This window comes from Brachyistius frenatus, unplaced genomic scaffold (assembly GCF_029030835.1).
Source record: "Brachyistius frenatus isolate BFR_SWC_R1_liver_20210118 unplaced genomic scaffold, ASM2903083v1 Contig_34, whole genome shotgun sequence".
NCBI lineage: Eukaryota > Metazoa > Chordata > Actinopteri > Embiotocidae > Brachyistius > Brachyistius frenatus.
In genome coordinates, this window is record NW_027210633.1 from 1,303,672 (window position 1) to 1,329,952 (window position 26,281).

At 39.9% G+C, this 26,281-nt stretch overlaps 1 protein-coding gene and 1 long non-coding RNA gene across 4 annotated transcripts in view; one reads left to right on the forward strand and one right to left on the reverse strand.

The window, feature by feature from the left end:
• Positions 1-26,281, forward strand: part of LOC138622075 (roundabout homolog 1-like) — a 92,078-nt gene that overhangs the window by 5,314 nt on the left and 60,483 nt on the right. For 2 of the 3 annotated variants that reach the window (XM_069700557.1, XM_069700558.1), the window contains exons 2-4: positions 178-306; positions 1,887-1,979; positions 25,345-25,671. In XM_069700557.1, coding sequence (XP_069556658.1) covers positions 222-306; positions 1,887-1,979; positions 25,345-25,671 — 505 coding nt within the window. In that variant the 5' untranslated portion in view covers positions 178-221. Of the gene's footprint in view, positions 1-177; positions 307-1,886; positions 1,980-5,739; positions 6,290-25,344; positions 25,672-26,281 lie in introns of those variants that run through there. The other variant, XM_069700559.1, reaches the window with a different exon arrangement.
• LOC138622031 (uncharacterized) lies at positions 6,763-13,932 on the reverse strand. The gene is made up of 3 exons (XR_011310987.1): positions 13,848-13,932; positions 7,240-7,268; positions 6,763-6,831 (listed from the first exon to the last, which is right to left on the reverse strand). It is a non-coding gene; the product is annotated as an uncharacterized lncRNA (long non-coding RNA).

Consider the following 26,281-nt stretch of genomic DNA (forward strand, 5'->3'; position numbering starts at 1 on the left):
TAATAATACTTAAGGAAATGATTTGAGGCACATGAAACCAAAGTAAAAAGCAAACCATGTTGCTGTCTGACTAACGTTGGAGCACAGTCATTCCTGCAGCTTGTCCCTAATTCTGTTCAGTACACGTGATGTCCTTACAACACATTAACAGCAAGTTCTCATGTCTCTTTGTCACAGATTCATCAAAGCCTTCCTGAAAGCACACTGCACCATTTGGGACTATGCTGGCTATTCAAACATTCTTTCTCATCAGCCTGCTCTGTGTCACCCTGCTGCAGCAGGGCCAGGCCATGGACATGTTGCCAGGTGAGAATCTCTTGTGTGGTTGAGAGAAAGATGAAGAGAAATCTACAGAATTTGCCAGCATTATCTCCATAACAGAACTTCAGCACCTTGTAGGGTGCAGTAATGCTGTCCCCTTGTGGCAGAAAACTTGAAGACAATACTTCAAGTATTCATACACTGTTTGTAAAATAGGGCATATAGAGTGATACGGAGAGAGCAATGATCCTTGAAATGTGTTTATCAAACACTTTTGACACTTGTGACAAAGATATGCAATAGAGGGAGGATATTTCAAAGTTTATTCTCAACACTGACATCAGTGCACTGGAACAGTGAACTTTAATGGGAATTTGATAATTCTAGAAAACTATATATTAAAAAAAACAAACACAAAAAAAAACCTACTTTCTTATTTACACCAAACATTTTATTCTGCATTATGTTCTGTGAATTGTGAGACATTGACTATGAACCTTGAATTGCCTTTGAGTGTAATAATGTTTTTTTTTGGTTTTGTTTATTCTTTCATTTATTTGAAATGAGATCAAATAAACTTTACAATATAAGTCATTACTGCTAATACTATTTATTCAATTATAGTTTTAGTTTATTTTTTTCAGATTTCAAGTGGCTTTGATTCAAATAATGACCTTGTCTTCTGCACTGTACACATTGTAAACAGTTATATAGTCACTAAACTTTGATAGAACACTTCTGAAAGGTCTGTATTTGTATTTCTGGACATTGTTTTTTTAAACTTATACTCCATAACATGGCAGTAATAAAAGCTAACAATTACAATTCTGCCTTTGTTTCTGCGTCATGCCTTTAACTCCAAACACATGGTAAAGTGGTGGCACCCTCTAGTGGTACATTTTCAGGCAACGTCCATGACTATACACCATATCACTGCCTAACCAGTTATTTTGACAGCCAGTGTATAAATTATGGGTAAATCAATGGGAACTTTATGGTTGGTGCATGTAAGCAATCAATGTATTAACATGATTTATTTTCTTATCATCATTAATGTCAGTATTTAAGGAAGCTATGCAAAATATTCTTTGGTTACTGAGCTACATTTCCATCAGCAGTGTGTATTTTTAAATGCATGTCTCTTTAGATTTAGTTTGTGCTTACACAGATGAGCTCATATTCCTCTTGTGACTAAGACATTAGGGTGTTCACACACTTTACCTTTGTGAGACTGCATAATTAAATTAGATTACACATCACTTCTAAAATATGCTTCCAGAGCAAAATGTATTCATCTAGTGGCAAGGGAGATATCTCTTTAAGTTCATCTATTTATTAACTTCAACTTGATGAGTCATCATCTGAATAAAAATTCAGTCATTTCTTTACAATGTCAGAAAAAGTTCACAAAACTGTTTTGTTGGAAATTAAGGCTATATTCACAGAGATTATATATGAGAGTAATAGAGTGTATTTAGGCAGTATAAACTTAACTCGTTACGTTATGGTTTTTCAAACACTTTTTGTCATATCCATTTAGTTTCCTGCTAACAGAAAAAAGTCCACATTGTAAGCTACGCAATGCTGTATGTTTGAACTCGCTGTTGTTGTTTTCATACAAACAGATACAGACAAACATAGAGGAGGACGTGAGGTCATCACCCAACCACCTGCATCTGAAGCAGAACCTGAACAAGACAACAGCTTTGGATACAAAGGTACGGCCCATTAAACACTAATGATTAGTGTAGACCATGTGCAGAATGCTTTTGTTAATGCAGTGGTAATCATCCCGAACTTGCATGTTACTTCCTGAGGAGTACATGCAAACAGTTTACTCACTTGTTGTCCTGTTTTTGCGTTTGGATTTTGCTGGATTTGTTGTAGCCAACACTGCTTTAAGTTGCCTCGCTTTTATTTTGTCAAACGGCTTTAAAGAAAATGTCTGAGATAAGCCCGGACAAAGCCAGCTGTCGGTGGAGTGATGCGCCAGGTTGTGCTGATTCTGTACTTGTCCCTTGAACGATAGAATATTGAACCCATTTCCCAGGAAGAGTGCTACATTTCCTTTTGCTGACAAAGACTCTAATGCCACTTAATGCCAGTTCAGCAGCTGCACGCTGCAAGTGCTGTGTCCAAAGCCAACACAATTTGATCCCCTCTCCCTTTGCTTTGACATTTTATGGTGAGGGCTCTGACATCGGATGCACTGCGGTATCACAAAGCTTAACGTTTAAAGAGTTCCTCTGGCCCGTTAGCCTCTGCGGTTTTGGAAGATGACAACAAATTGACTCAAATGCTGCAGTCTTTCTGACTCCTGAAGCAATTTTAAACCAACACAAATACGACAATATTTTAAAAAATCTTTTTATGAGCATAAGAAATATATTTTTTATTCTATTATTGAATCTCATCTTCTAATCTTTTTCTTTTAATGTTGGATATGTAGTGCTAGTGGTTAAAAATGAAATTCTTGATCTGTTTGTTTACTCTATCAAGATAAAAAAAAAAAAAAAAAAAAAACCTGTTTTTTTAAAAATATTTAAACTCTTTGTGGCCCATGCACTGAAGGAATAAACACAAATATGACAGTGAGATTGTGCAAAGTTGAAAGCATGTCTAAATCTTAAAGACTGATAAGAACATCCAGGTGGTCACCAATTTGGAGGGAAACTGAGGAAAAAACAGAAGGCGCGGTTATTGCATCAGCTTTTCTGCCTGCGATGTGAAAGGTGAAGACGATGGCTGCCTCTCATTTTGCTGATGTACTCCGTATGAACCTGAGCAACTGCAGCACTACGCAGTGAGAGGCGCTGACAAATAAGCAGAGATATAGACAAGAAAATGAAAGAGCCAAAGAGCTGTCAGATGGAGCGGCGAAGAGTTAAGAATCATTTCGGAAAATAAGAGCTAGACGCGCCAAATGATCTGAGAGGAGCCACTAATGACAGTGATGTGTTACAGACACTATCCACTGATACACACACAGTTCATACAATCCACTTTACCAATATGCTGATGTCAGGTATGGCGACAATATTTCATTTCCTAAAACCTGTCTGTGTTTTTCATGGACGCTCAACAGTCACTAATAGAGGACTAACCCGGGCCAAGTCTGTTGCTCTGAGGAGATTCCAAATTATTTATTTTTTCATAAATATTTCTTTGGATTTGGCTTTGTGCTTTTTGGAGCTATTTCCCCCCTGCTGGCTGAGAACCAACTGGATAGCTACTCTGGAGAGAAATAAATAAATATAAATAGGTCCCAGTGCTTGGCACTCACTCCTTGAAAACGTTGCCATATTTTGTGCTGTGTTGCCACGAAGACGTGTGCGTCTTTGTGTCCATTTTTTTTTTTACCATCTGTTCCTGGAAATATTGGTGTCGGAGGTAGTTTTGTGAAATCCATGACACAATTCACAAACTGCATTTAGCTGTGTACACTGCACCTGTTGTTATGTTGAGGCAACACGCACAAAGCAAAAGCTCCACTGGTGAACCCTCTATTCCTTTTGTTGTTGGTATTTTCACCCTGTTGTAATGGTAGCCAGCTTATTCCTATTAATTTCATGAAATGAGAAAAATTATGCTGTTATTACATGACCAACATCATATTGTCCTCTACAATACAATATACTACTGCTGTCATTTGGTCCTGGCCAACTGGCCCGCCATGCAGAGTCACAGTCAGGATAATATTTACATGGAAGATCTCATTGGGAAAATTGGAAGGAAAACGCAATAATAATGTGAAACAAAGGATTAAAACATGAATAATGGGGGAAACACCAAGAAATATGGGACAACTGCAAAATATTTCAGAGCCATTGTGTTGCAGGAAATGTGATAAATTGGGTATAGAAACTGGGGGGAAAGAAGAAAATGCAGTAAGGCAGAGGGGACTGGAGGGTGTTCACAAATGGGGAAAAAAATAATAATAAAGCGCATGTTTTATAAAGACAGACAAAGCTTCATCGTGATACTGTAATTTCCCATATTTTACTGTTTGTTTACCAACTGCGATGCCTCGGCTTAGAGCGCTGCCTGCATTCAGCAGAGCCACCAGCGGTCCACAATGGGCAATTAAAGGATTTGAGGCGAGAGGGCAGGGAGAGCTGAGTAAGTAAACTTTGTTCGGTCTAAATGTGACTCAAAAGACCAGAAGCATCACTATATTTCTTCTGTGGCGAGTCAGTGAGCCGGGAATTTGTCTAAATGCATAATTATTGTCTCTTGTCTTCTGGTGCTGATTTGAGTTGGATATGTGGAGGGATTTTCAAGATGCATGCTTTTTTATTGTAGAAACTAAGCATGTACTTAACTTAGTGTATTTTTATAGTGGCATGCAGCTTGCCTGCTTACAATCCACTGGGGCTTTGAAGATCTCTGATTAGAGCATAAACCTTAAACGCCTTAAATATCAATAATGTACCTCAAAGCAAAATCTAAAACCCACAGAAATATCAGTACCAGCTGTTACCAGTCATATCATAAAGACTGTGCTGCAGCCGTGCGGCCAGCAGAGGGAGTGCTGACCCCCTTAGACAACAACGACATCTCTGAGGTTCACCAGGTTAGAGATGCACTATAGTGCAACTATCAGGTTTATTGTATTAATCTTTTATCACCTTAAATTTTGGCTAATTTAACTAAACTAACACGGAGGATATGTGATTATTACTTCAACATGATATTAGGTCACAATATATGAGACATTACACGTCTAATGCACTTTAGACTATCATCTAATTTCCCAGTGGAATGTTGAAAGGTCAGCGGGTGAAATCCTCATCGATTTTTGTCTTCGACTGAAGAAGCCCAATGCTGCTGCAGCCCACTTGGTATAGATGAAGGCACATTTCACTGGCTCATTAAGAGTCCCGTGTTTGTGTGTGTGTGTGTGCGTGTGTGTGCGCGCGCGCGCGCGCGTGTGTCTGTGTGTGCGCTTCCTGAGCTGGCCCCCTTTGGTTCTGATAAGGAGATACTGGACGTCCCTCTTGATAGAGAGATACAAATAGTATAAATCATTCATCAAGGTCATTTTATGTTCCCTTTCAGCAGTAGACACACTGTAAAATATTTAGTATGTTTTAGTTTGCGAATCTGCATTTCATTAAAGGCTCTTCTTAACATATATGATCATGATGGACACTTAAAACAAGGCCTTTAATTCTTAGTCTACCACAGGCTGCTGGCATTCATTAAACTAAAGGCAGCTTGATTTAGAAATAGCCTGGCACGTTGTCTGGTCCTGTTATTTCTTTTTTTTTTTTTAGGTATTTTAATGAGATTCTAACATTTATTAGGCTGCCTCATTTTCATAAGGGACGAGCTTGATACAGAAGCCTAGCGGAGCCTTTCACTGTGAATGCATCCTCATGCGGTTAAATGGTGCCTGACTCGCAGGAATCTTCTCTGCACAACAGAAAAAAAGCCTCTGACTGGGTAGGGAAGCCAAAGCAGCTCTGCGCGCAGAGACGCACGGCGCCTCATCCAACCAGCGCCAGACCCACGAAACCGGGGTAACCCTACACATTTAAACCATTAAAGTGACTGCAACCGGACGCCTCCGTTGCTTTTCGACCCTCGCTCTCTGGCTCAGCCGCGGAAATCTTCCTCTGAAGTGGAACTTTAATAGATTCACCGATGAATTCCGCGAAGTTCTCTGCGCTTGGAAGTGAGGAGTTCGGCAGGGGGAGTGGAGGAAATCCAAGTGGTGTTGAGTGGATTATTTACCCGCAACGATGTCTCCGATTGATCTGAACTTTGACTCCAAGAGAAATTCACTCTCCGAGGAGCAGTTCTGAACATTATTATCTGTGTCACTGCGGAGTTCAGGAACTCTCCTCCACCCTGATGCCCGTCATCGGCTCTGCTGCTGAAGTTCTCATTTAGATGAAATAGAAAAAAAAAGAAGAAGCAAAACACATATTCTAACTGGATTAACACCGTTTCCAGCTGCTCTTAGAGATGCCTGCCGGTTTCACTGGAATTTACTGTCTACTGGCATTGCTAAAGATTTGTTCAGGTATGAGTTCCTTATTGCCTGTTTTTTCATATATGTTCTGGGGAAGGGACGTTTCCAATGGGCTGCACATGTGTATGCCGAAAGAGAAATATTAACAGTGATGGTGGAACTGAAAGAGAAGTGAGAGAGCATGATGAATTTTCTAAGTTTGATCTGTCACAGCACTCTGCGGGTATTTGGGCTACCTTTTCTCCTTGTAGGCTGCAGTACCAAAATGTGGCCCCTGACCCATGCTGCATGCTGCTGAAAGAGCCCCATCTATCTACAGTATATCCCTTTACAATCCAATGCAATGCTCTTAAAATCAGCTTTTTTTTAATGAACTGTAAGTATAAAAGGAGGACAAAAGATGTGAGAACATGTTTGTATGATGGGATCATTGGTTTAATGGAGTGCAGGAGGAATCTTCACCCTTCATCTTCAGTGGGCATACATCAGAACAGGGAGTCTAATATGCACTCCAGTTATTAAGTTGGGCAATTTGTCCGTGTGGGGAAATCAGCCACCACCCATCATTAAACATCATTCTTCCTGGGAGAAATCTGAGGCAAAGGAGGACAAAAAAAAGCTGCGGATTATACATGTGACTCCATGTTTCTGTTGCAGGTTCAAGGGTAAATCCTTGACCGTTATCTCAGGCATGTTACTGATATGACTCTGATAGTGGTTGGGATGCACATCCTCGAGGAAAAGTTTATTTTGGAGTGTTTCGCACTGATCGTTGTGCTGCAGAGTTACTTCTATGAGGATAAAATTGGATGAAATTGACATTTTCAGTGAATAACCCACAATAACAGACTGTAAAGATGTTTTTAGACATGTTTGCAAATGGAAAAATATATAATATACCATACATATGTGTTTATGTGTGTATTTCTGAATGCACTTCTTCCTCAAACCGTAGGAAATCCCTATTTTATTTTTTGTGGAAAATTTCAAGAGTCCCTCACATTTCCTGCTGGCGCCAGTCTTGCTCTCTCTGTAAGACAAAGACAGCTGTCAGTAACATTAGCAGTGGCCACAGACTGAAAAAAGGAACAATGTGTTTTCAGCACTAGAGCTTCCATAAGTGTCTGACACTGAATTATGACTTTATCTGTCACGGGACTTATACTTTCCTTAACAGCATAGAGGGAGCTTTTGCTCCAATGACAGCTGAAATATCTTCACAATAGATGTGGGTTAAACACAACCTTATTCTTGGGTGTGAGCATTATTAAGATAATATAAGTTTAATTTTTATGACGCTTTTAAGACCAAAGATAATGTACCAAATGGCCTTATAGCTTCTTCAAACAAAACAAACACTGCACTGTGTCAATATGCTGATATAACTTAGTTTATTAGCAACTCTTTTCTTTAATTTCAGTGGTGACTCAAGGGAAACATACTAAGCCTCGCCTATCCACATACAGAGCACAAAAATGTGCATGACACCAATTTTCCAGTTCGTTGCATGTAAAGTTCCTCACTGACAAATTTGGATACTACGCAACCCAGAGAGTTTCAAGAGTCCTTAAGGAGGTTTGAGAAGTATCGTCCTGCTGTCTGTTTTTCCTTTATAGTGTGAATATGTTGATTTGCTCTGAAAATTGCACCATAGGCACCTGTTCCTCACAGATTCTTTTCCGGCAAACTGGCAGCAGGGCATTCAAAGTTGAACAGAATCGATTAATTGTGTGATTCACTCGAACAGCCCTGACATGAAACTAACCCCTGACTAAGAACCTCCTTGCTCTTCTCTATCACTGAACACTTCATTCTTTTTTGGGCCAAATGACCAGTGAAGTGGACCAGACGTTTGACAAATGCTCTCTGATTGAGTTGGAGGACGTTCACTAGCTCTGTTTGAGCCTGTGTGTGTGTTTACCGTATTCTAATGATGCACTGCAGTGATTTATAGCTGGGATAGCTGCCAGGTTTTTATGCCTGTCCTTGAAAGTGATCGTGAACAAATTGGAACAAATTACATTTAGAGTGATTAAATGCCTTTTCCATCTTCCTTTTGTTTAATGTATACAAACACCTCCCTGTATGAATTTGGCTACGAGAGTACATCATTAACACAACAAGCTCTTAATGCCGCGCTGTTAAGTGACTTCATCATATGGAGAAACCTTGAACTCCCCTCAGCTGAGAGTTTCTAAATGATAAATCTGCCAATGGTAATTGGAGGATCTGCAATAATCTAAATGATTGCCATTAAAAGCATACACTTGTGTCGAGATGGCATTTTCCCTTTCATCCTACAGATCTTAATTATGCATCCCCAGAGCGATGCTGAGTCTTGCCTCTCCGTTCTACCTGCTTTGTTTGCTGGTCTGAGCCACAGGAAAACATAAGAATGGCCCGTCCTGTTATTCTTTGTTATGAAGGCTGTTTCACAACTGTGCTTTTTAGAGTGCAGGATGATAATATCTTCAACAGTTAAGCTATTGCGTGGCTAATTACTTTAGCAAAATGTGCCCGAGGTCCTCCGAGGCGTATTGTACCTTTATAAAACTCCTCATCCATGTGACATCAATGCAGAAATAAGTACAAGAGGGGCTCAGAGACCAGCACGGCACAGCCTTATTCCATCATTGCTGTGTGCAACAACTCCGAAGGGAACAGTTTAACTGAGACATCTGGCTGGTCCGCTGAAGTTAAGTTGTGCACAGGTCAGAGTTCACATGTACTTACTCACGCTGTTTTTTGGGGACTGACACTCATGGTTGCAAGAGGTTGACTGTTGTGACTCAAAATGCAGCACGACACTTGTTACAGAAAGCTGGACCTTCAATAATGGTGGCTTGATTGGAGGGAAGCTGGCCCGCTGCATGGTTGGCCCAAAGCTAACAAGACTCCCTGTAGTCTTTGTGATGGTGACAGTGATGAGCCGAGTCCCACTCCTAATGAGGACTTCTTTGCCATGGATGATGGGGCTGAGAGGAATATCTTTGTACACCGACCAGAATTCCTTTGTTTGTCGGATGAAATTGTCAAATTCCTTCTGCTCTTCCTTAGAAATAATGCGGTTAATAAGCTTCAATGGACAGGCGTTTGGTTGGAAAGCCTCTCCATAAATGTTTATATTTTTGAATACGCCGGCATGTGATCGTCTTCATTCATACTGAGTGAGATATGCTCAAGGCTCAGTTTAAAAAAAAAAACAACAACATCTGCTGGTTGTTCTGGTCCACCTTCATTTTTCAACTTTGAGTGTCTTTAAGTTTTCTGTTTGTACACTTCATACTGTAGGCCCATTGAAAATTCCTATTTTGAGTTGAGTCAGACCAAAACCTTGTAGCAGGACTATTCAAACTGCAGTTCAGAGGCCTGATACGTCCTGTTTGAGTTTTTCTATGGGCCCCACAAAGATACCTGGCACGCGGTATAATAAATAAAACCTAAGGTAGAGATCTGAGCTACTTTCAGACATCTGAACCATAGAGAAGGATGTCAGAAGTCTGTATGTATGATGGTTATATGGTACTAAACCACCTGGTTGAGGTTTGCATTGCTATTAATGTGAAAATGCAAAGATTAAAGAGGTTTTATGATGATTCAAACAGACCTACTTAAGTACAGATTGTATTTGGTTGATTTAATACATTACAGATTCTGTCTGGATGCTGTTTCACCTTTTTCACTTTCAACAAATATGGATATAGATCTTCCATAAGTACCTTATATCAGCCTTGAACTTGTACCATAGAGAGGCCCATACTGGTTTGCTGTGGGTAGACACCAATCAACCTATCAAGGACGATTAGCTGATCTTAAAGACTGAAAGCAGGAAAGATGGATTTGACCAAAGATAACACAATCCCCCTACTAGCAACTCCAAAGCTCAGTGACTAACACACAGAAAGTGGCATTGATCTTCTCATTCTTATCTTCTTTCTCACCAATAGTTATATATTTCTTAAAATGTGGAATGTAAATGCATCTCCAGTTAAAAACAGGTTTCACTTTCAGATTGCAAAGCACATCACACCCTCATCACATCCTGCTACCCGAGCTTATGATGCCATAAAAGGGATGCTTAGTTTACTTCATGTATTAATGTATCTATTAATATTAAAAGTTATTTGTAGCCATTGATTGACACAATATTCGGTGTGGCCCTCGAGCCCCTGATGATCTACCTATCTAGCCTTATTGCTGTTGAGTTGAATAACCCTGCCATATGTTAAATGATAGTTCCATTGTCATTCAAAGCATCCCCAAAGTCAGGAAGTGTAAAAGCGAGTTCATGCCAAGCGAACATTGACTCGAGTGTTTGCTCCTGAGAACTTTGCCCACCAGGAATTGTTGCCGCAGAATATCTAAGACTGTTTCTCTCTCCTCTTCCAAACCCCTGCAGATGCTGCTGGAATTGTTTGGTTCTGCCTGCACGTGCATAAATGCATACGTAATGGTGTTAGCGTAAGCGTGTTTTTAATGCATGTTTTGAGATTGTCTGCTGAAAGCTGTGATTCATAATTGCTCCCCTTGTTTACTCGCTGGTTTCCTGCGGTGCCGTGGGGGCTGGGGGAGTGTGGCGGCTAGCCTGTAGGGAGGATGAAGCTGCTGGGAGCTTTGACAAGTGCGCTATGGGATTTTTGAGGTCACAGGTCATCACACCTTCACACAGACACACATATACACAGTGTAAGACACATGTACACATCCAGCTCCCCATTTTGAGGGGGATAGATTATTGCCTAGCAGGTTGCTTTGATTACTTCCTTCAACCTTTTTGTCTTATTTGGTGAAAAAGAATCACATCCACATCATTTGTTTTGTCATCGATTTTAATTGTTTAGACTTAAAAAAAAAAATCTCTTATTTAAAGACAATGATGTTTTCAGAAGATACAACTCTAACTTGAATTGAAACAAATAGAACTTGATTTTATTAAAAGCATGAAGAAAATTTTAAATTTTTACTCTATTTCACAGTCACTGCCATGTCAGCAATGTATTAAATCAACCAAATACAATCTGTACTCAACAGTTCAGTATTCATGAGGCTAATAAAAAGTAATTGTGTCTACAGTTACAGATCACTTCCCACTACAGTGGAAACACCCCACATTGAGTAAGTGTATTATAGACGTAACATAGCTTTACAAAATTACTTATGAACTTAAATTGATTTATTTAGTCTTTTTTTTTTCTTTGTCACCCCGGGCTGCTGCTCTCAATTCCTCACAAAAAAAACAAAACTGTGAGAAGAGGCCTAAGTAGTGAAGCAATAGCTGTGCTCATCTGCACAGAGTGAGTTTCTCAGAAATTCCCGTGGGTTGGTGGTTTTCTCTAGTTTGTTTGTACTCCTTTGGCCTTAGTTTCCTGTTCTGAGGTCAGTGTCCAGTTATGTCTGTGCGCCGAGGCACTTGGGATGATGACTTCTGTAAATAAATCTGCTCTCCATCTTAAGTAATTTTGACATTCTGCACTCAAAGTGTGTTTTTAATAAGCAGAATACACATCGTTTCATCTTCTGGTAGGATTGAGGCGTCTCTCTGAAACACAATGTTGTGACTCTCTCTAACTTGTCTGTCTGTGCTCACAATGATTGCAGCGCTGCAGTGGTTGCAATATCTTTAAAAAGTGATCCCTCATGGATTTGGGTTTGAGAGTAATTGGTGAAATTAATATTTTGAAAGGACAGCTTTAAAGGTTACAGCAGTATGACCTCAGAGAGGCTTCTCGAAGTTGCCTATATGTGAGCCATCTCCTCTTCACTCAGGCAGCTAATAATCAATAGAATCAATATGCTTCTTGATAGACCTTTGCAGTCTTTTCACGTTCATGCTGAGACACACATGAAAAATAGATGTATTCTCACACATATCACCAATTAGGCTGCAGCTCTGAATGTTAAACCTATACGATTAGCTTAAAAAAACGAAGAGGAATGGGTCGGTACTGTTAGAGAACACATCAGTGGAGCACATGATCCCTTTTCCGTTTCCTCCACCCTTCTCATCTTTCTCCTTCATTTGTCTCCTGTTTCCCCCTGTCATTACTGAAAGGGTTCAAAGCCCTCGATGTGAAGACGGCAGCATAAAGAACTGTTTCCCACCAGAGCATCTCTCACCGAAGAGCCCAAAACATGCATAAATTGTTTAAAATTAGCACATCTATTATTAGTTAGCATTAGAAATGCTATGCTGCTGGATGGAATACAGAGATTGAACCTGTAATAAGGCATGAGTGCGAGTGCAGTGATATTAGTTGCATGTCAGATTATTGTTTTTCAATTTACTTGACCAGTTTATCATAGTTTGGAAGTCACTTATCAATAAAACAAAACCCAATTGATTGACTTTTTAAATATAAGTTTGAGTATATTGTAAAAAGAAGTGAGAAAGTATAAAGATTGTGTTGTAAAAACAGAGACTAGATGTCAAGTAAATGTCCAGTGTCCAGGTTTTCCATTCTGATCCTAAAAATATGTACTTAGTGTCCTTTTACTGAGATCAATTTAAATATCTTCCAAATATGTCTTGGAAGAAGAGTTAAGAGGAGCTTCTCATCAGGCTGGGAATCTCTTCGACTCTGGCGTAATGACAGATTTCAACGTCTTGAGTACATGGACCCTAGCCACTGTATGGTAATATGAGTTTGATTTGATGGTTTAATATCATTTACTTGAAATTCGAAAACTAAATGAATCCCGACAGCCTTGATCGTAACATCTAAGCCAAATGTAGCTCTTTACAAGGCTCGCCACATCCCCGCGAGTCTTCAGTGAATGATGAAGAGAGCAGGTTGATCAGTCGGCCAGTATGAGCACAAAGCCCTCAGGACTGACCTTGTTATTACAGGGAGTGAAGCTACCCAACATTACCATCATTAGCCAGCATCTCGAGCATTTTGACACTCATTAGGGAGTGTGGAATTTGACCAAGAGCTGTTGACAAAGACAGATACCCATAATCTGTTCATATCTGTTCCTTTTTTTTTATTTTTTAGCTTTTTTTTTAGACCTTTATATAAGTGATTCTTGTGTTTAGTTTGTTTGGGACTAATAGCACCTGACTACAGAGTTAAACGCACATGTACAAATATTATAATAAGACTGTTGTCTTTTTTATTGTAATAATGGCTAACATTGTAATACCTGGGGCTAGGTATTGTTCAAACATTTTTAGTACCGATATCTTGACTTGTATATACCAGTTCCTAAATGATATTTTTTTTATGCCAAATTGTGACAATAAAAATAATGAAATCCATAAATATATTACATTAAACATCACAAATCTTTAGTTTTCATGTAGTTTAGAGGGGGGAGAGTGTAACCCAGGTTATTTCCTGTAGCTACAATTTACAGATATCCCTGAAAGGCCTCACATGCAAGTTATTGCTTGACACTACAATTTATCAATGTTCCCTTAATGCCTCACATGACAGCTATGGAAGACTTTACAATTTACTGAGGTTCTTTGCACTTCACATGCTATCAGTAGATAGCAGTTTAGATTTTCCATTGGCTAATTCAACTCTCCAGTTTGTGTAAATATGACTGAATCTTATAAATGTCGGGGGGAAAAAAAGAGAAAAAAAATCTTGGAGCTGAATTTTACCTTCTTAGAATCCATTTTCTCCCCTGCTGTGCCGGGTGTGCTGGGTTACAGTGTAGCCGAGGGCCTTCTTTTGGAAGTTCATATAGCTGCGGCTTACGGAGCTGCACGATGGCCAATAGAATCTCATCACTTTTGAAAGAAAAAAAAGAAAAAGCATCAGGTTAATAAGACAGCAAGAAATAAATAAAGTGTGCACAGGGATAGCTTCCAGTTTCTAGGAAAAAGGGAAGTACTGTGAGATCTGCAGGCTTTTGGTCACTGTGTGGTGAAACATGGTAATTAACTCATGTTCAGAATATGTAAAAACACAAAGGAAACTTCAGGTAGTCATTAATCTCACAGACAATGTGTTCCTGTTGCGTGCGACTTTTTTTTTTTAGATTTGAGCTGTACTACCAATCAACAGAAGTAGCTGCAGTGGCTTGCTCACTTCAAATAGCTGCTCTTTTGTGGCAAGGAGGATTGTAGCCACTGTGTATTACAGCTGCTTTATTCCAAACTCCTTCATCTTTTATTTCACAATTCAGTTGCAACGAGCAGATTATCACAACAAGTCTTTCAAATTAAAAGCAAAGTGTTGCACTCTTAAACCAATTTATTGGAACACAAAGAGAAACAGTTTACCTCAGAAACAACTCACAATAATCAGGAAAGAATAAAGAGGCTTTTGGACCCGTTACCTCAAACCCGATCCACACAGCATAGCAAACCGGAAAGCTGGACTTTTACTGTGTACTTTATGTCAATAACTAGCCACAGAGCCTGCAGTGCCAACACGCGTGATCAACAGCAGCACTACAAATGGAGCCAGATAACAAGCTGTTCATACAGATAAACTCTCAAATTACTACCGCATGAGCATTTTTTTTATCACACTGTAAAGATCTGTCTTTTATCTTTTCATAGGAGGAAAACAGATTTATGTCATTAACACTTCTTTCACAGCTAAAACAAAACACAGAACACACAATGATATATGTGCAGGGGAAGTGACTGACACAAGCAGGTTTGCCATGAGAAAAAAATAAAAAGGACGTCAGGATATTCTGGAGTTCCAGAAGTCAATTCTCATCTTCGCTAAACTCTGACTCTCCTTCACTGTGGCGCTTTATTGCTGCTTATATATTGCTGTACTGCTGTTGAAAAATAGTGTCTAAAAAATACACACATGCTGTTCACTTTATGCTACATTTATAGATGAAGCTCTTTGTTTTACATGTAGACTTAATTTGTATTTATGAAATTAATTTCAAGAATTAGTCTAAGGTCATTAACAAGAAAATAAAAGTGTTTCAAAGGAGGAACAACAACTGTTTTTGAAGGTTTTTAAAGGATTTAAGTGGATTGAATCTGCATTTTTTTTTTGTCATTGCAAGTGTGCCAAGGTCTAATATTTAAAACAACTGTGTTTTTATGCAGATAGTAATATGGCAGCAGCAGCAGGAGCAACAGCAGCTGTGTTTTGATAAGACTTGCATTTGAATCCTCGGCTTGAATGCTGCCAATGTGTCAGACACCCTTTTGCTGTTTTTGAAACACTCGGACTGCTGCCTTTAGATTTGAAACTGTTTTGAGAAGCAACAAATCACATATGAATGCTGTTACTTTACAAGAACTGCCAGGTCAGTGTGTTAATTTTCAAAAAAACAAAAAGAACATGAGAAACAAGCCACACTTTCACAATTCCACCAGTATACAGAGAGTTTGTTTGGCTCAGTTTTATGGGAACAAGAAAAGTTTAAAAAAGCAGGATGTACTGAGGATCTAATCAGTCAAACTACCTCAGATGTGGACATACAGGCATTTATTTGTATTATTCATCCTGCATTAAGTCGTTGTGCGCAGATGTTACTGTCACATATAAAGCCAACAGGTGTGAGGCAGCTCGGGTAGCAGGATGTGATGAGGGTGTGATGTGCTTTGCAATCTGAAAGTGAAACCTGTTTTTAACTGGAGATGCATTTACATTCCACATTTTAAGAAATATATAACTATTGGTGAGAAAGAAGATAAGAATGAGAAGATCAATGCCACTTTCTGTGTGTTAGTCACTGAGCTTTGGCGGTGCTAGTAGGGGGATTGTGTTATCTTTGGTCAAATCCATCTTTCCTGCTTTCAGTCTTTAAGATCAGCTAATCGTCCTTGATAGGTTGATTGGTGTCTCCCCGATCGTGGGTATTTGCCTACTTTCCCACAGTAAGGGGCTATTGCAGAGCTAAGTGAGACCCATTCCTCTTTTAGCATAGTTATATTGACTATGTGAGTGAGTCTGAACCACTGAACTATAATCACCTGTGGCTGAATGCCTTCTTAATAATGTCTTTGTGAACTAATAAGGAATGTCAGTGCAGTCCAAAAACATCCCATTATTCTGGCTGTTCATTACAGAGTCATTGAGAATGGTTCTGAGGCAGGCTTGTTTGTGTGTGTGTGTGTGTGTGTGTGTGTGTGTGTGTGTGTGTGTGTGTGTGTGTGTGTGTGTGTGTGTGTGTGTGTGTGTGTGTGTGTGTGTGTGTGTGTGTGTGTCTGTGTCTGTGTGTGCGTGCGTGCGCCCGCTGCTATTGCATCGTTTAATGCGTATGTGCAGTACATGTATGTGTCTGTATGTGTGCACATGTGTGAAATGGGATTCAGAGTGAGTCCCGTTTAGAGGGCTTCAGTTTGGTAGAGGAGTTTGGTGCTCAGGGAAACAGCCCCCCCTCCCCCCTTCCCACTCCAACTCCCCACCCCCACCCACCCACCCCTCACAGTATGACAGTCCGCTCACATCTGGGCTGCCACTACCAGGGGCGCAATTTAGACCAAAAATAAATGTAGGTCATGCCGACATGCTCTTGTGACATGCAATGACACAGCATGACGCTAATGTGAAGTATTGATTCAGTCAGTTCAGCAGAAAATATATGTATAAAAATACATTTTTATAACTCAAAGGAGATTAAAGAAACATGACAAAGTGCACAAACACACGTAGTGCACTCAGTTTAACTGATTATACTAAAACCGCAGACTGCAGTGCAGATTAAGCTGATGAGTAGATAAACTATGATTAACATTTTTCCTTCCAAAATATAACTGTCAAATCAGTGCGCGTAAGATTAACACTAAGTGGATTTTTTTTTTTGCTTTAATAATAACAAACTACCTCTTTGGCAATTCAGTGTTTACTCAATTCATGGCAAGTTTGATTCCCGAGCTCTGCCTGAGTGATCATCAATGGCCTGTACAGCCACTTTACTTTCCACTGAACATCTAATGGAGTGAGAATAAACCTCTCTGATGGGCTGCTGGCCTTTCCAGGCAGTTGAGCTCCAGAGGTGTTTCTCATCACAAATGCAGGAGGTATAAGCTCCCGCCCGACTATCATCCACCTCAGCTTATCTGTTCACAACGCTGAAGCAATATATAGTTGGTATATATAGAGAATGCGGACAGTATTTGGCACAATCAGAGATTACCATTAAATAAGTGCATTGCTGGGAGCATGCCATGCACACTTGACCAGCAAAGCACCTGACTGTCATGTGTGCATGATTCAAATCAAAATATGTCTATGAATGGATATCTTATTAGATTCCTACAATCTTACAGGGATATTCGATGGAAGGTGCAATATGTCTGTCCGTCTGTGTGCGTCAGCCTGATGGATTTATTCTCCACTTAAAAGTGTCCTGGTGACCTACTTGGCTAAGATGTTTATCGGGCACCAGCAATGTTCTGCTTCGAGTCTGCCCTGGGGACTTTATTGCTTGTTACCTTCCCAATGAGCATTTAACAGATGGCAACTCAAAATGTTTTTCTTTTTTCCAAAATTATATTATGGCACCATTAAAAACTGTTGAGACAATGTCTGCCCCAACTGAAACAGCTAAATTAATTAGTACAGAGTACTGTAGCACACCATTTTTTACTGAAAGTTAGTCCAAATGGAGAATCCATTATTCTGTTGACAGATAAGGTATGAGTTGGAAAACAAGCAATTTAAAGCCATCAAATTGGGTATTTGGATTATCATATATATATAATCGTTAAAACAATAATAGAAATGCGATAAACAAATCAATAATGAAAACAGTTGTTGTTTGCATCTAGTAAAACCAATTCTAAATCCCGTGATAAGCTTATAAGCATATTGCTCATGCTCACATTTTTAGCTCATATCTTGCCCTGAACATCTGTGTGCTGCGGTTGGGAGGTGTTATCATGTCCGTGACCTTGACTCTCCTCCCAGGAGATGGCTTCACTGTGCATTGTGTTGTTGGGAAGGAGGCAGAGGAAAGAAGCACTGATTCACAGTAGCGGAACCAAAGTTTTTCACAACTTTCACACGCACAAAAGCAATTCAAAATCAAACGTTACACTACAATTAAAGAGAGAGTGTGGTCGCAGACACCTTGTCCTGGCCACACACAGGCACAGACACACACTCGCATTCCTCCCCCCCACATTCTTGAGTGAATGACAGTGTTCAACTGTTCCACTTAATTGTAGTTTATACAGGCTGAGAAAGAATGTGTGGCATTTATTGGTTCTCTGTGTTTTACTTTACAAATGAATGAGTGTGTGTATGTTTGGAATATGTGTCTCCAAGGGATGAGCTACCCAAATGGTTGAGGTCTCGGGAAATGAGCTTATTTGCTTTCTTGCCCAGACTTAGCTGAGAAAATCAAATCCACTTTCATATCTTTAAGATAAATATGGAGCTATATAGCCAGGAGATGGTTAACATACCTTAGCACAAGGATTGAAAACAGTTGGAAACTGGGAGACACATTCAAAGATTGAACTGTGAAAATTAGTTGTGGTTTTATGGCGGGATGTGTGCAGGAATATTTTAACCCAATGTCACGCCAAAGTGTGAAGTGCAGCCATCAGTCCACGACAGGACACCATGTCAGTGTCACATTTTGCCTCGCCTCGGCGGAAAAAGTAAGGGGCCTCATGCTGAGGCACCAAAAACAACGTGGTTAGGTTCAGGAAACGATCATGGTTTGGGCTTAAATGTGACACAGTCTGGAGACTAACCTATTTGGTTAGGGTTATGACAGGTTCATGATTTGTGTTAAAATAAGTCATTTCACATTAGAATCCTCATGTGCATGTGGTCCAAGTTACTTAGTGTACGTTGCATAAGTTAACATGTAAGTAACTCACTTACGGTACTTAAAAGAAGTCCACGTTGACTTTTGCTCTCTCAAAAACTGGAGCATCGGTCGTCGTGGTGAAAGTCCTGTGTTTGTTTAATCCAACCACCCCCAACCTCCTCCCAACTCTAGACTTTATGAGTCTTTGTATTTTGTCATGTGACCTCATTCTTTGTCCCCAGTCATACATGCGTGTAAGTTTTTACACGGTATCCTCTAGTGGACTGATGGGTGTATTACTGGCATGAATATTTTTTTCTGGAGGGAGAAGTTAACCTCATCTAACCATCTCCGTGCTATCACTTCATCAACCCACATCAGAGGAATGTAGATCTTTTTTTTCAGACTTTTGGCAAGGAAGCAAACAACTGGATTTTCCCAAATGTCAAAGTAGTCTGTTTATGAGGCTTTTCCTCGTGATGTGTGGGATGTGATGTGTTTCCATGAACTCATTAAAGCCACTTTTATTATCTGAATTTTACCTCTAAATAATAGCACATCTATTGTAAAAGTCTTAGTGCAGTGTCTCCTTTTCAATTAGTGATATTTTCTTTTCCTTTCAAGTTATTAACTGACAAGCTTAATAATACGTATAATCACAGTTGACATTCATACTAATCAATTGGTAAAGTTAACAGGGGCTGATATGAGGTTTATATATTCATCATTTTGAGTTAATTAGGATTCAGCATGGAGAAAATCAATTGTAAGTGAGCATGTGGATGGCCTTTAAAATAGCTATTACTTTGATTTTGATCTTTTGTGAGTTCATGTAACATTTTATTGTGGAGTTTTCCCAGTTTTATAAAACATGTCTCTTGTTTCTCTTAAAGCTCCTTTTAATATACAGCTGGATCCACATTAGTCAGAACTTGGCCTTAGTAGAGAGGATTTGTTGGATGTTTTGCTGACATTTTGGTATCATCACATGTGCTCAAAATACCAAAGGTGGTGCAGCACTTGCATAATATCAGCCACTTGCCTCACTAATACTTTTCAGTGTCACAGAGTCCGACAGCTGCCTAGTGTGGATCTGTGAAGTGTATTTTAGGGATGGAAATGCTGACAGCACTCATTTCTTATTCAGACAGATGATTAATTTTGTAATATAAATTCATACTTAAGACACTATTTTTGTGAAAGTGAGACCTTACATGTTATGTCATGGCAAAGACAGAGAATTTCCAAATGACACTCAATGATTGGTAAATTTCAAAATAACATTTTTCATTTCTGACTGCAAACAAAAAATTAAAACGACTTCAGTTTACATCCGAAGATTATTTTCCCCTCCAGCAGCACTCTCTGATGCTGCCGTGGTAATTTGTCTCTGTGTATCTTGTCATGGCTGTCCCTCAAATGCTCAAATCTCTCTTGTTTCATTTTGTTCTCTTGACATCTGCCTCGGTCTGTTCAAACATGTGGTGTCATTTGACTTACAAGAGCAGCGCACCGTAACTTCTGGAAATCTCTGTCTCGCCGTTAAAAGTCTGGACTTTGATCCTCCATGTAGCCTGTGGGTCACAAAAAAGGAAAACTAAATGACTTTTACAGAGTGAAACAATGCTCTAACAAGACAAAGAAGGTCCATTTATTCCACTCTTAAACCTCCCCAAATCTGCCTGCCTTTATTAGCCGCTCCTGACTCATGCTCCTCCAAAATGGCATTGGCACTCCAGCACAGGTAATCCCACAATGCCGCAGGTGGAGATTTACCATCACCGTGGCTCTGGTTGTCTTGGTGTCAGAGTCCCTGAATAACATGATTGTGTCATACAGCTGTCAGCCGCTCCAAAGGGTGACACTAAGACTGCAGCATGAATAAATGTCACCCATTACTTTTCTAGTCCTTGCTTGTTTGGACAAACCACAGTGACAATTATGCACATTCTTTAAGAAGTGCATGGGAAGATTTTTGAGTTTGAGTTTGAAGCTGTAACCCAAGTCTCCAAGTGATGCTTCAAAATCATGTTGTCAGTGTGTGTGTGTGTGTGTGTGTGTGTGTGTGTGTGTGTGTGTGTGTGTGTGTGTGTGTGTGTGTGTGTGTGTGTGTGTGTGTGTGTGTGTGTCAACATGTGTGACCCTCAGCAAGCTAATTTGGTTGTGATATTTGATACTTTCTCTGAATACTTCTTTGGTTCGGATCCAAACAGTCATATTAGCTCCCTTACATGCACTCCGTACAGTATTGCACTGTACATAACGCTGGGGTGGGCTCATCCAGGACCACCAACATTGTGTTAAATTACATTCACATTGTGTTATTGCGATCTCAGTGCTCATTATTTGTTATTTTAAAGCCCCCACCTTACCCTTAATCGCCTCTTCTTTTTCCTCCTATAATTTATCCCCTCTTGCCTTATTTCCTGCCGCACATGCTCACAATTTGAATACCATACCAACCTGGTTATCCCAACAATGTATGGCTTTCTACTCATGTTTTTCCTCTACATTTTTTTTTCATTCTCCAGAGAGAGACGTGCTGTTATGATAAAATAGACTCTCAACTCACCTCTTTTCTTACTGTCTGAGAAAACAGACATCTTCACAAGACAACAGACCTGCCTCAGGGATGACTGACTGAATAAAAAAAAAAAAACCTATTTGTAGGTACACAGGTGCTACAAATGACCTTTGGTGTGTGGATGCATGTACTCCATTGTGCACCTGTGCATGTTTTTGCATACTGATTTTTTTACTGGCTGCTGGCCCTTTGCAGATAAAGCATGGTCTTTTGGGGGGCCACTTGTGGCAGGCTGATATTGCCTTCCAGTAATGCCAGGGAGCTGAGGGAGTTGCACGGACCCTTAGGCAGCAGCCCAACACAATTAAGAACAAGGAAAGCAGCATGTGTGCTGTAAACAGGGACCAAAGGCCACAGTGGCTGCCTTGTTTATATTGTTCTGTTACCGGTTTAAATGTCTAGACAGTGTGTAAAATTGTACTTAATTTAAATATTTACTATGTTTTCCTTCAGTTAAATGGGTGATATTGTCTTTCTTGTTTTTGTGTTAGTTTGGAGACCTGTGTTCTGTTTTTCTTTATGTTGTTTTAGATTACTTTCCATTTTTACTGAAATGATTCAGAACTCTTTCAGCTTCAAATGTGACAGTAGTTCCTTGTTTACTCTTGCAGCACTTTCATGTTTCAGTTCTATGGCCACAGTAATTAGTGTTTCTCCATTTGAAAACCTTTGATCTGTGCTGTTACCTTGAGCTGTTGACAGATCACTTACCCAATTTACTTAATTTGCTCACAGCTGTAGAAAATGTCTGAAAATGTCTCTCAGTTGATGTAGCACATTGATCCAGATATCCATGGTGACCATGATGAAATGTCTTCATTTTGGTGATTCACCCACATTTCATCTAATGCATCACATCCAGTACTTTAGTGTATGACCATATACTTGTAAAGCTGATGACATTCCCACCAACGACTTTTTGGATTTATGGAAATTACCAAATGTTAGCATGCTAAAATGCTATTAAGATGGTGTTACACCTGCTAAATATCCCTGTGTTAACATATCAGTCAGAACATTCGCCTCTAGTGCTAAAAAACAGTGTCACAGATTCACAGTTCAACTAGCATTGCTCAAACCGATATCACGCCAAAGCGTGTAATAAACCCGACGATCCACTGGAGAATACCATGTCAGTGTCACGTTTTGTGACACCTAGTTGTGAAAAGTAAGGTGCTTTAGGTTTTGGCAACAAAAACCACAGGGTGAGGTTTAGGAGAAAACTACCTTGTTAGGTAAAGTTTTTTTTTAATTATTATTATTTTTAAGAAATACACATCGGCTTCCTGTGGAATCTTGTTTTCTGGGCGAAAGTCCTGGGTTTGACATATCGCCTCGCCTGGGCATCCAAACTTTTCAGACCGACGTCCCTACTCGGACATTATTGTCTGTTTATATATACTGTTTACTTTGTCACATGACCTCTTTCTCCATCCCTCGGTGTACGTTTCATATCTAGGTGAGGCAAAATGTGACACTGACACAGTATCTTCACGTGGACTGTCGTGTGTATTACACACTTTGGTGAGATATTGCACTGCAATGTTGTCGCACTGTATTGATTCCATTTATTTCTGTTGGAACCAGAAACCTTGGGAGCAAAAACACTGTATTTCTTCTATAATTTGTAATTTAAGTGAACTTCTCAAACTTGATGTGCACGTTTCTCAAATTGCTGCCTGACAAAATGATTCAGATTGGGTCAACTACTGCTCAGGTGTCATTGTTACAGACCTTCAGGCTACATTTGCACCGTGTCGCTGCAAACAAAGGTTGTACTGCTATTCTTGTTTGAAGAAAAACTGATGTCAGCTACCTAAATGTTTCTGAGCTGTATTTTTACAGCTCAGAAACCTGCCTTTTGTTGATATCCACTTTTTGTAAAAGTATGCATTCATTAGCATATAGCTCTTTAGCTATATCAAACACTTGACAGCATAGAGAAGTGAAAATGAGACAAAGGAAGCGATTGGCAAGAAGAACAAAAACAATTAGAGAAATAAAGATTCAGACAGTGGGGGGTTATCTCAGCAGTCCACATCCATTTAGTCAGACTGCCACTATCCATGTACTGTATGTCCATGTATGGAGCTTTTGGATCCTAAACATGCACATGTCTGCATATCTTTAAGGTATTACTAAGCTTACATCTATTGTTCCCGTCTTTCAGTGAACTCTACCTTTAATTTCACACACTTCCTTTAAAAGGCTTTTCGAAAAGACAGTTTATTCAGATTTGTGTATACATTAAAAAAAAATAAAAAAAATCTACCACTACCCGGTGGATCAAATGCTCACCTGTTTCACAACGTGTCAGGTGTTATCTGTCTGGGTTGTCTGTGTGGGATTTATTGGTTGCAGCGGGAGTGTAGGAGCTCATCACTCTCCAGCACGGCGGTGATTATCTGCTTTACAGGGCCATTGGCACATTAAAGCGAGACCCGCTGTAAGCTACTGTTTGCTGCTGCTGCATGAAAGAACACGGAGGTGTTCCCGCAGCAATAAAACAGGTAAACAGCGGTTGCATGACAACCATCAATGCCACATGTCCTTCATCAGCTCGAGCCTCTCTGTATATTATGATGTTAGCGGTTTCTTACTGGTGCATACTGTGTTTTAGGATGACAGATGATTTAAAATCTGATCTAGATTTTTATAAAAAAAACAGGTCACCTGTAGCTGTTTTACAGACTCAACCACAGATTCACAAAATCCTGAAGGGGATAAAGGACAGAGAAAAAGGGAATGGTCTTTGTGTGGACAGGACTGAAAGATGGACTAGCGTGCGTGCTTGGCTGTGTTGGGAATGAAATGGAAGGAATGTAAGATGTACAGAGGCATTGGAGTTGTTTACCTGGATCTCATTAGGGAGGTTTGCTTTGTCCTCTGCCTCACTGGGACTAATTTTTTACAGTTTCTTTGAGAGCACCAGTGTGATTGACATCTCAGCAGTGTATCAGGGATTAGAGGTGATTTTGTGGTTGTTAGTGCGGCTCTGTTTGGAGGTATTGATTTGTATTTCTATGGCTCATTTAATGATTTCAGAGGCTGGGGCGAAACTAGCTTCAAATGGTGAGCACGTAGTATAAATACATTTACAAAGAAACACACACACACACACACACACACACACACAGTTGAATGCGCACACGTTACTCCGGTGGGATGGAGGAGACGTTGACGGCTCATGTTGAGGATGGGCATCCAGAACAGGCAGGAAAATACCTTTGTGGCACAAGAATTATAATGAGGTATTCTAACATATTTATTACCCTGCTCGTTGATAAAGTATGCTGGGGAAAGAAAGGCAATACAAAGGGGGACATATTCCTTTTTTGTAGCCCTCGTACCAGAAGTTTCAATACATTGAAAACTAATAAATATTATTTAAATCAGTGAAATGAACACAAACATCTACAGCGTTGTGTTTGTGGAACCACAGATAATACTGCCACATTATGATTCAGCCTCAAAGCTTTTCTCAACAGCTTTACACTCATTATATTATTATACACTTCCCAAGGATTTCACGTCAGCAGTGTTTTTTCATTTTCAGTGCCTCATGGGGTTCTGAACAAAAGCAAAACATTTTTTGAGGGACATGTGTTTGTGTGGTAATTATATTGTCAAACTGGATTATTACTAATACAAGGCTCGAATAATGTGCCATGTCTAATTCCTTTAGAGCTGCTGCTCTTAATGGTGTGGAGGGATTTTTGGATATGTTTCACCATGGCTCTTTGTTGTGGTGTCCTTTTTGTGTGCCTCTGACATGTACAGTAAGCGTGCAGCTAATTTTGTAGTGAACTCTATGCTTCTTCCCCTTTAGGGTCTCGTCTTCGCCAGGAAGACTCCCCTCCCCGCATCGTGGAGCACCCCTCTGACCTGATTGTGTCCAAGGGGGAGCCAGCCACTCTCAACTGTAAGGCAGAGGGCCGTCCGACCCCCACGGTGGAATGGTACAAAGATGGGGAGCGCGTCGAGACGGACCGCGACAACCCCCGCTCCCACCGTATGCTGCTGCCCAGTGGGTCCCTCTTCTTCCTGCGCATCGTCCACGGACGACGGAGCAAGCCGGACGACGGCAGCTACGTGTGCGTGGCCCGAAACTATCTGGGCCAGGCGATCAGTCACAATGCATCCCTGGAAGTAGCCAGTAAGTTCTGTCTGTGTGTGGTTGTGTGTTCATGTTGATAGTTATATTGAAATCGTCTTCACACACATTACTCCAGCAGGGTGTTTATATCCAAAAATACAGTACATTTATCATATAAATGTCAAAAGTCAAAAGTGTGAAAGTCTGTCAGATCTCTAATGTTTGACCAAGAATGTATTTTATACCTCGAGGAAATCACAATCTTGCAATGGCAATAATTAACGCAAATTAACAATCTCTGCAATATTTTAGACAGCTCGCAATTTTGCAAAATTCTCAACTTTTTTCATCATCAAAAAATAACTCCTCATTTATAGTCAGCAAGGCTCTTTAACTTTTCTTTCAAAACAAACCATGTGCTGGCAGACCAGGCAACCAGGAACAACCGGAAAACAAGAAATGATGGGTGTTTATGGGAAATGTGGTCTTATCATGGGAATTAGGAACATGTTAAATTAGTGGCATATACTTCCCGCTGCACACTGCTTCAGTGCATACAGCAATCCTTTATGTGGAATTAAAGCTGTTATTTTCACCAAATATTTAGCCTTTGTAAAGCTACACCCCTTTTATGAATGTTTTTGTAACTTTGAGCCCATGGTATATAATA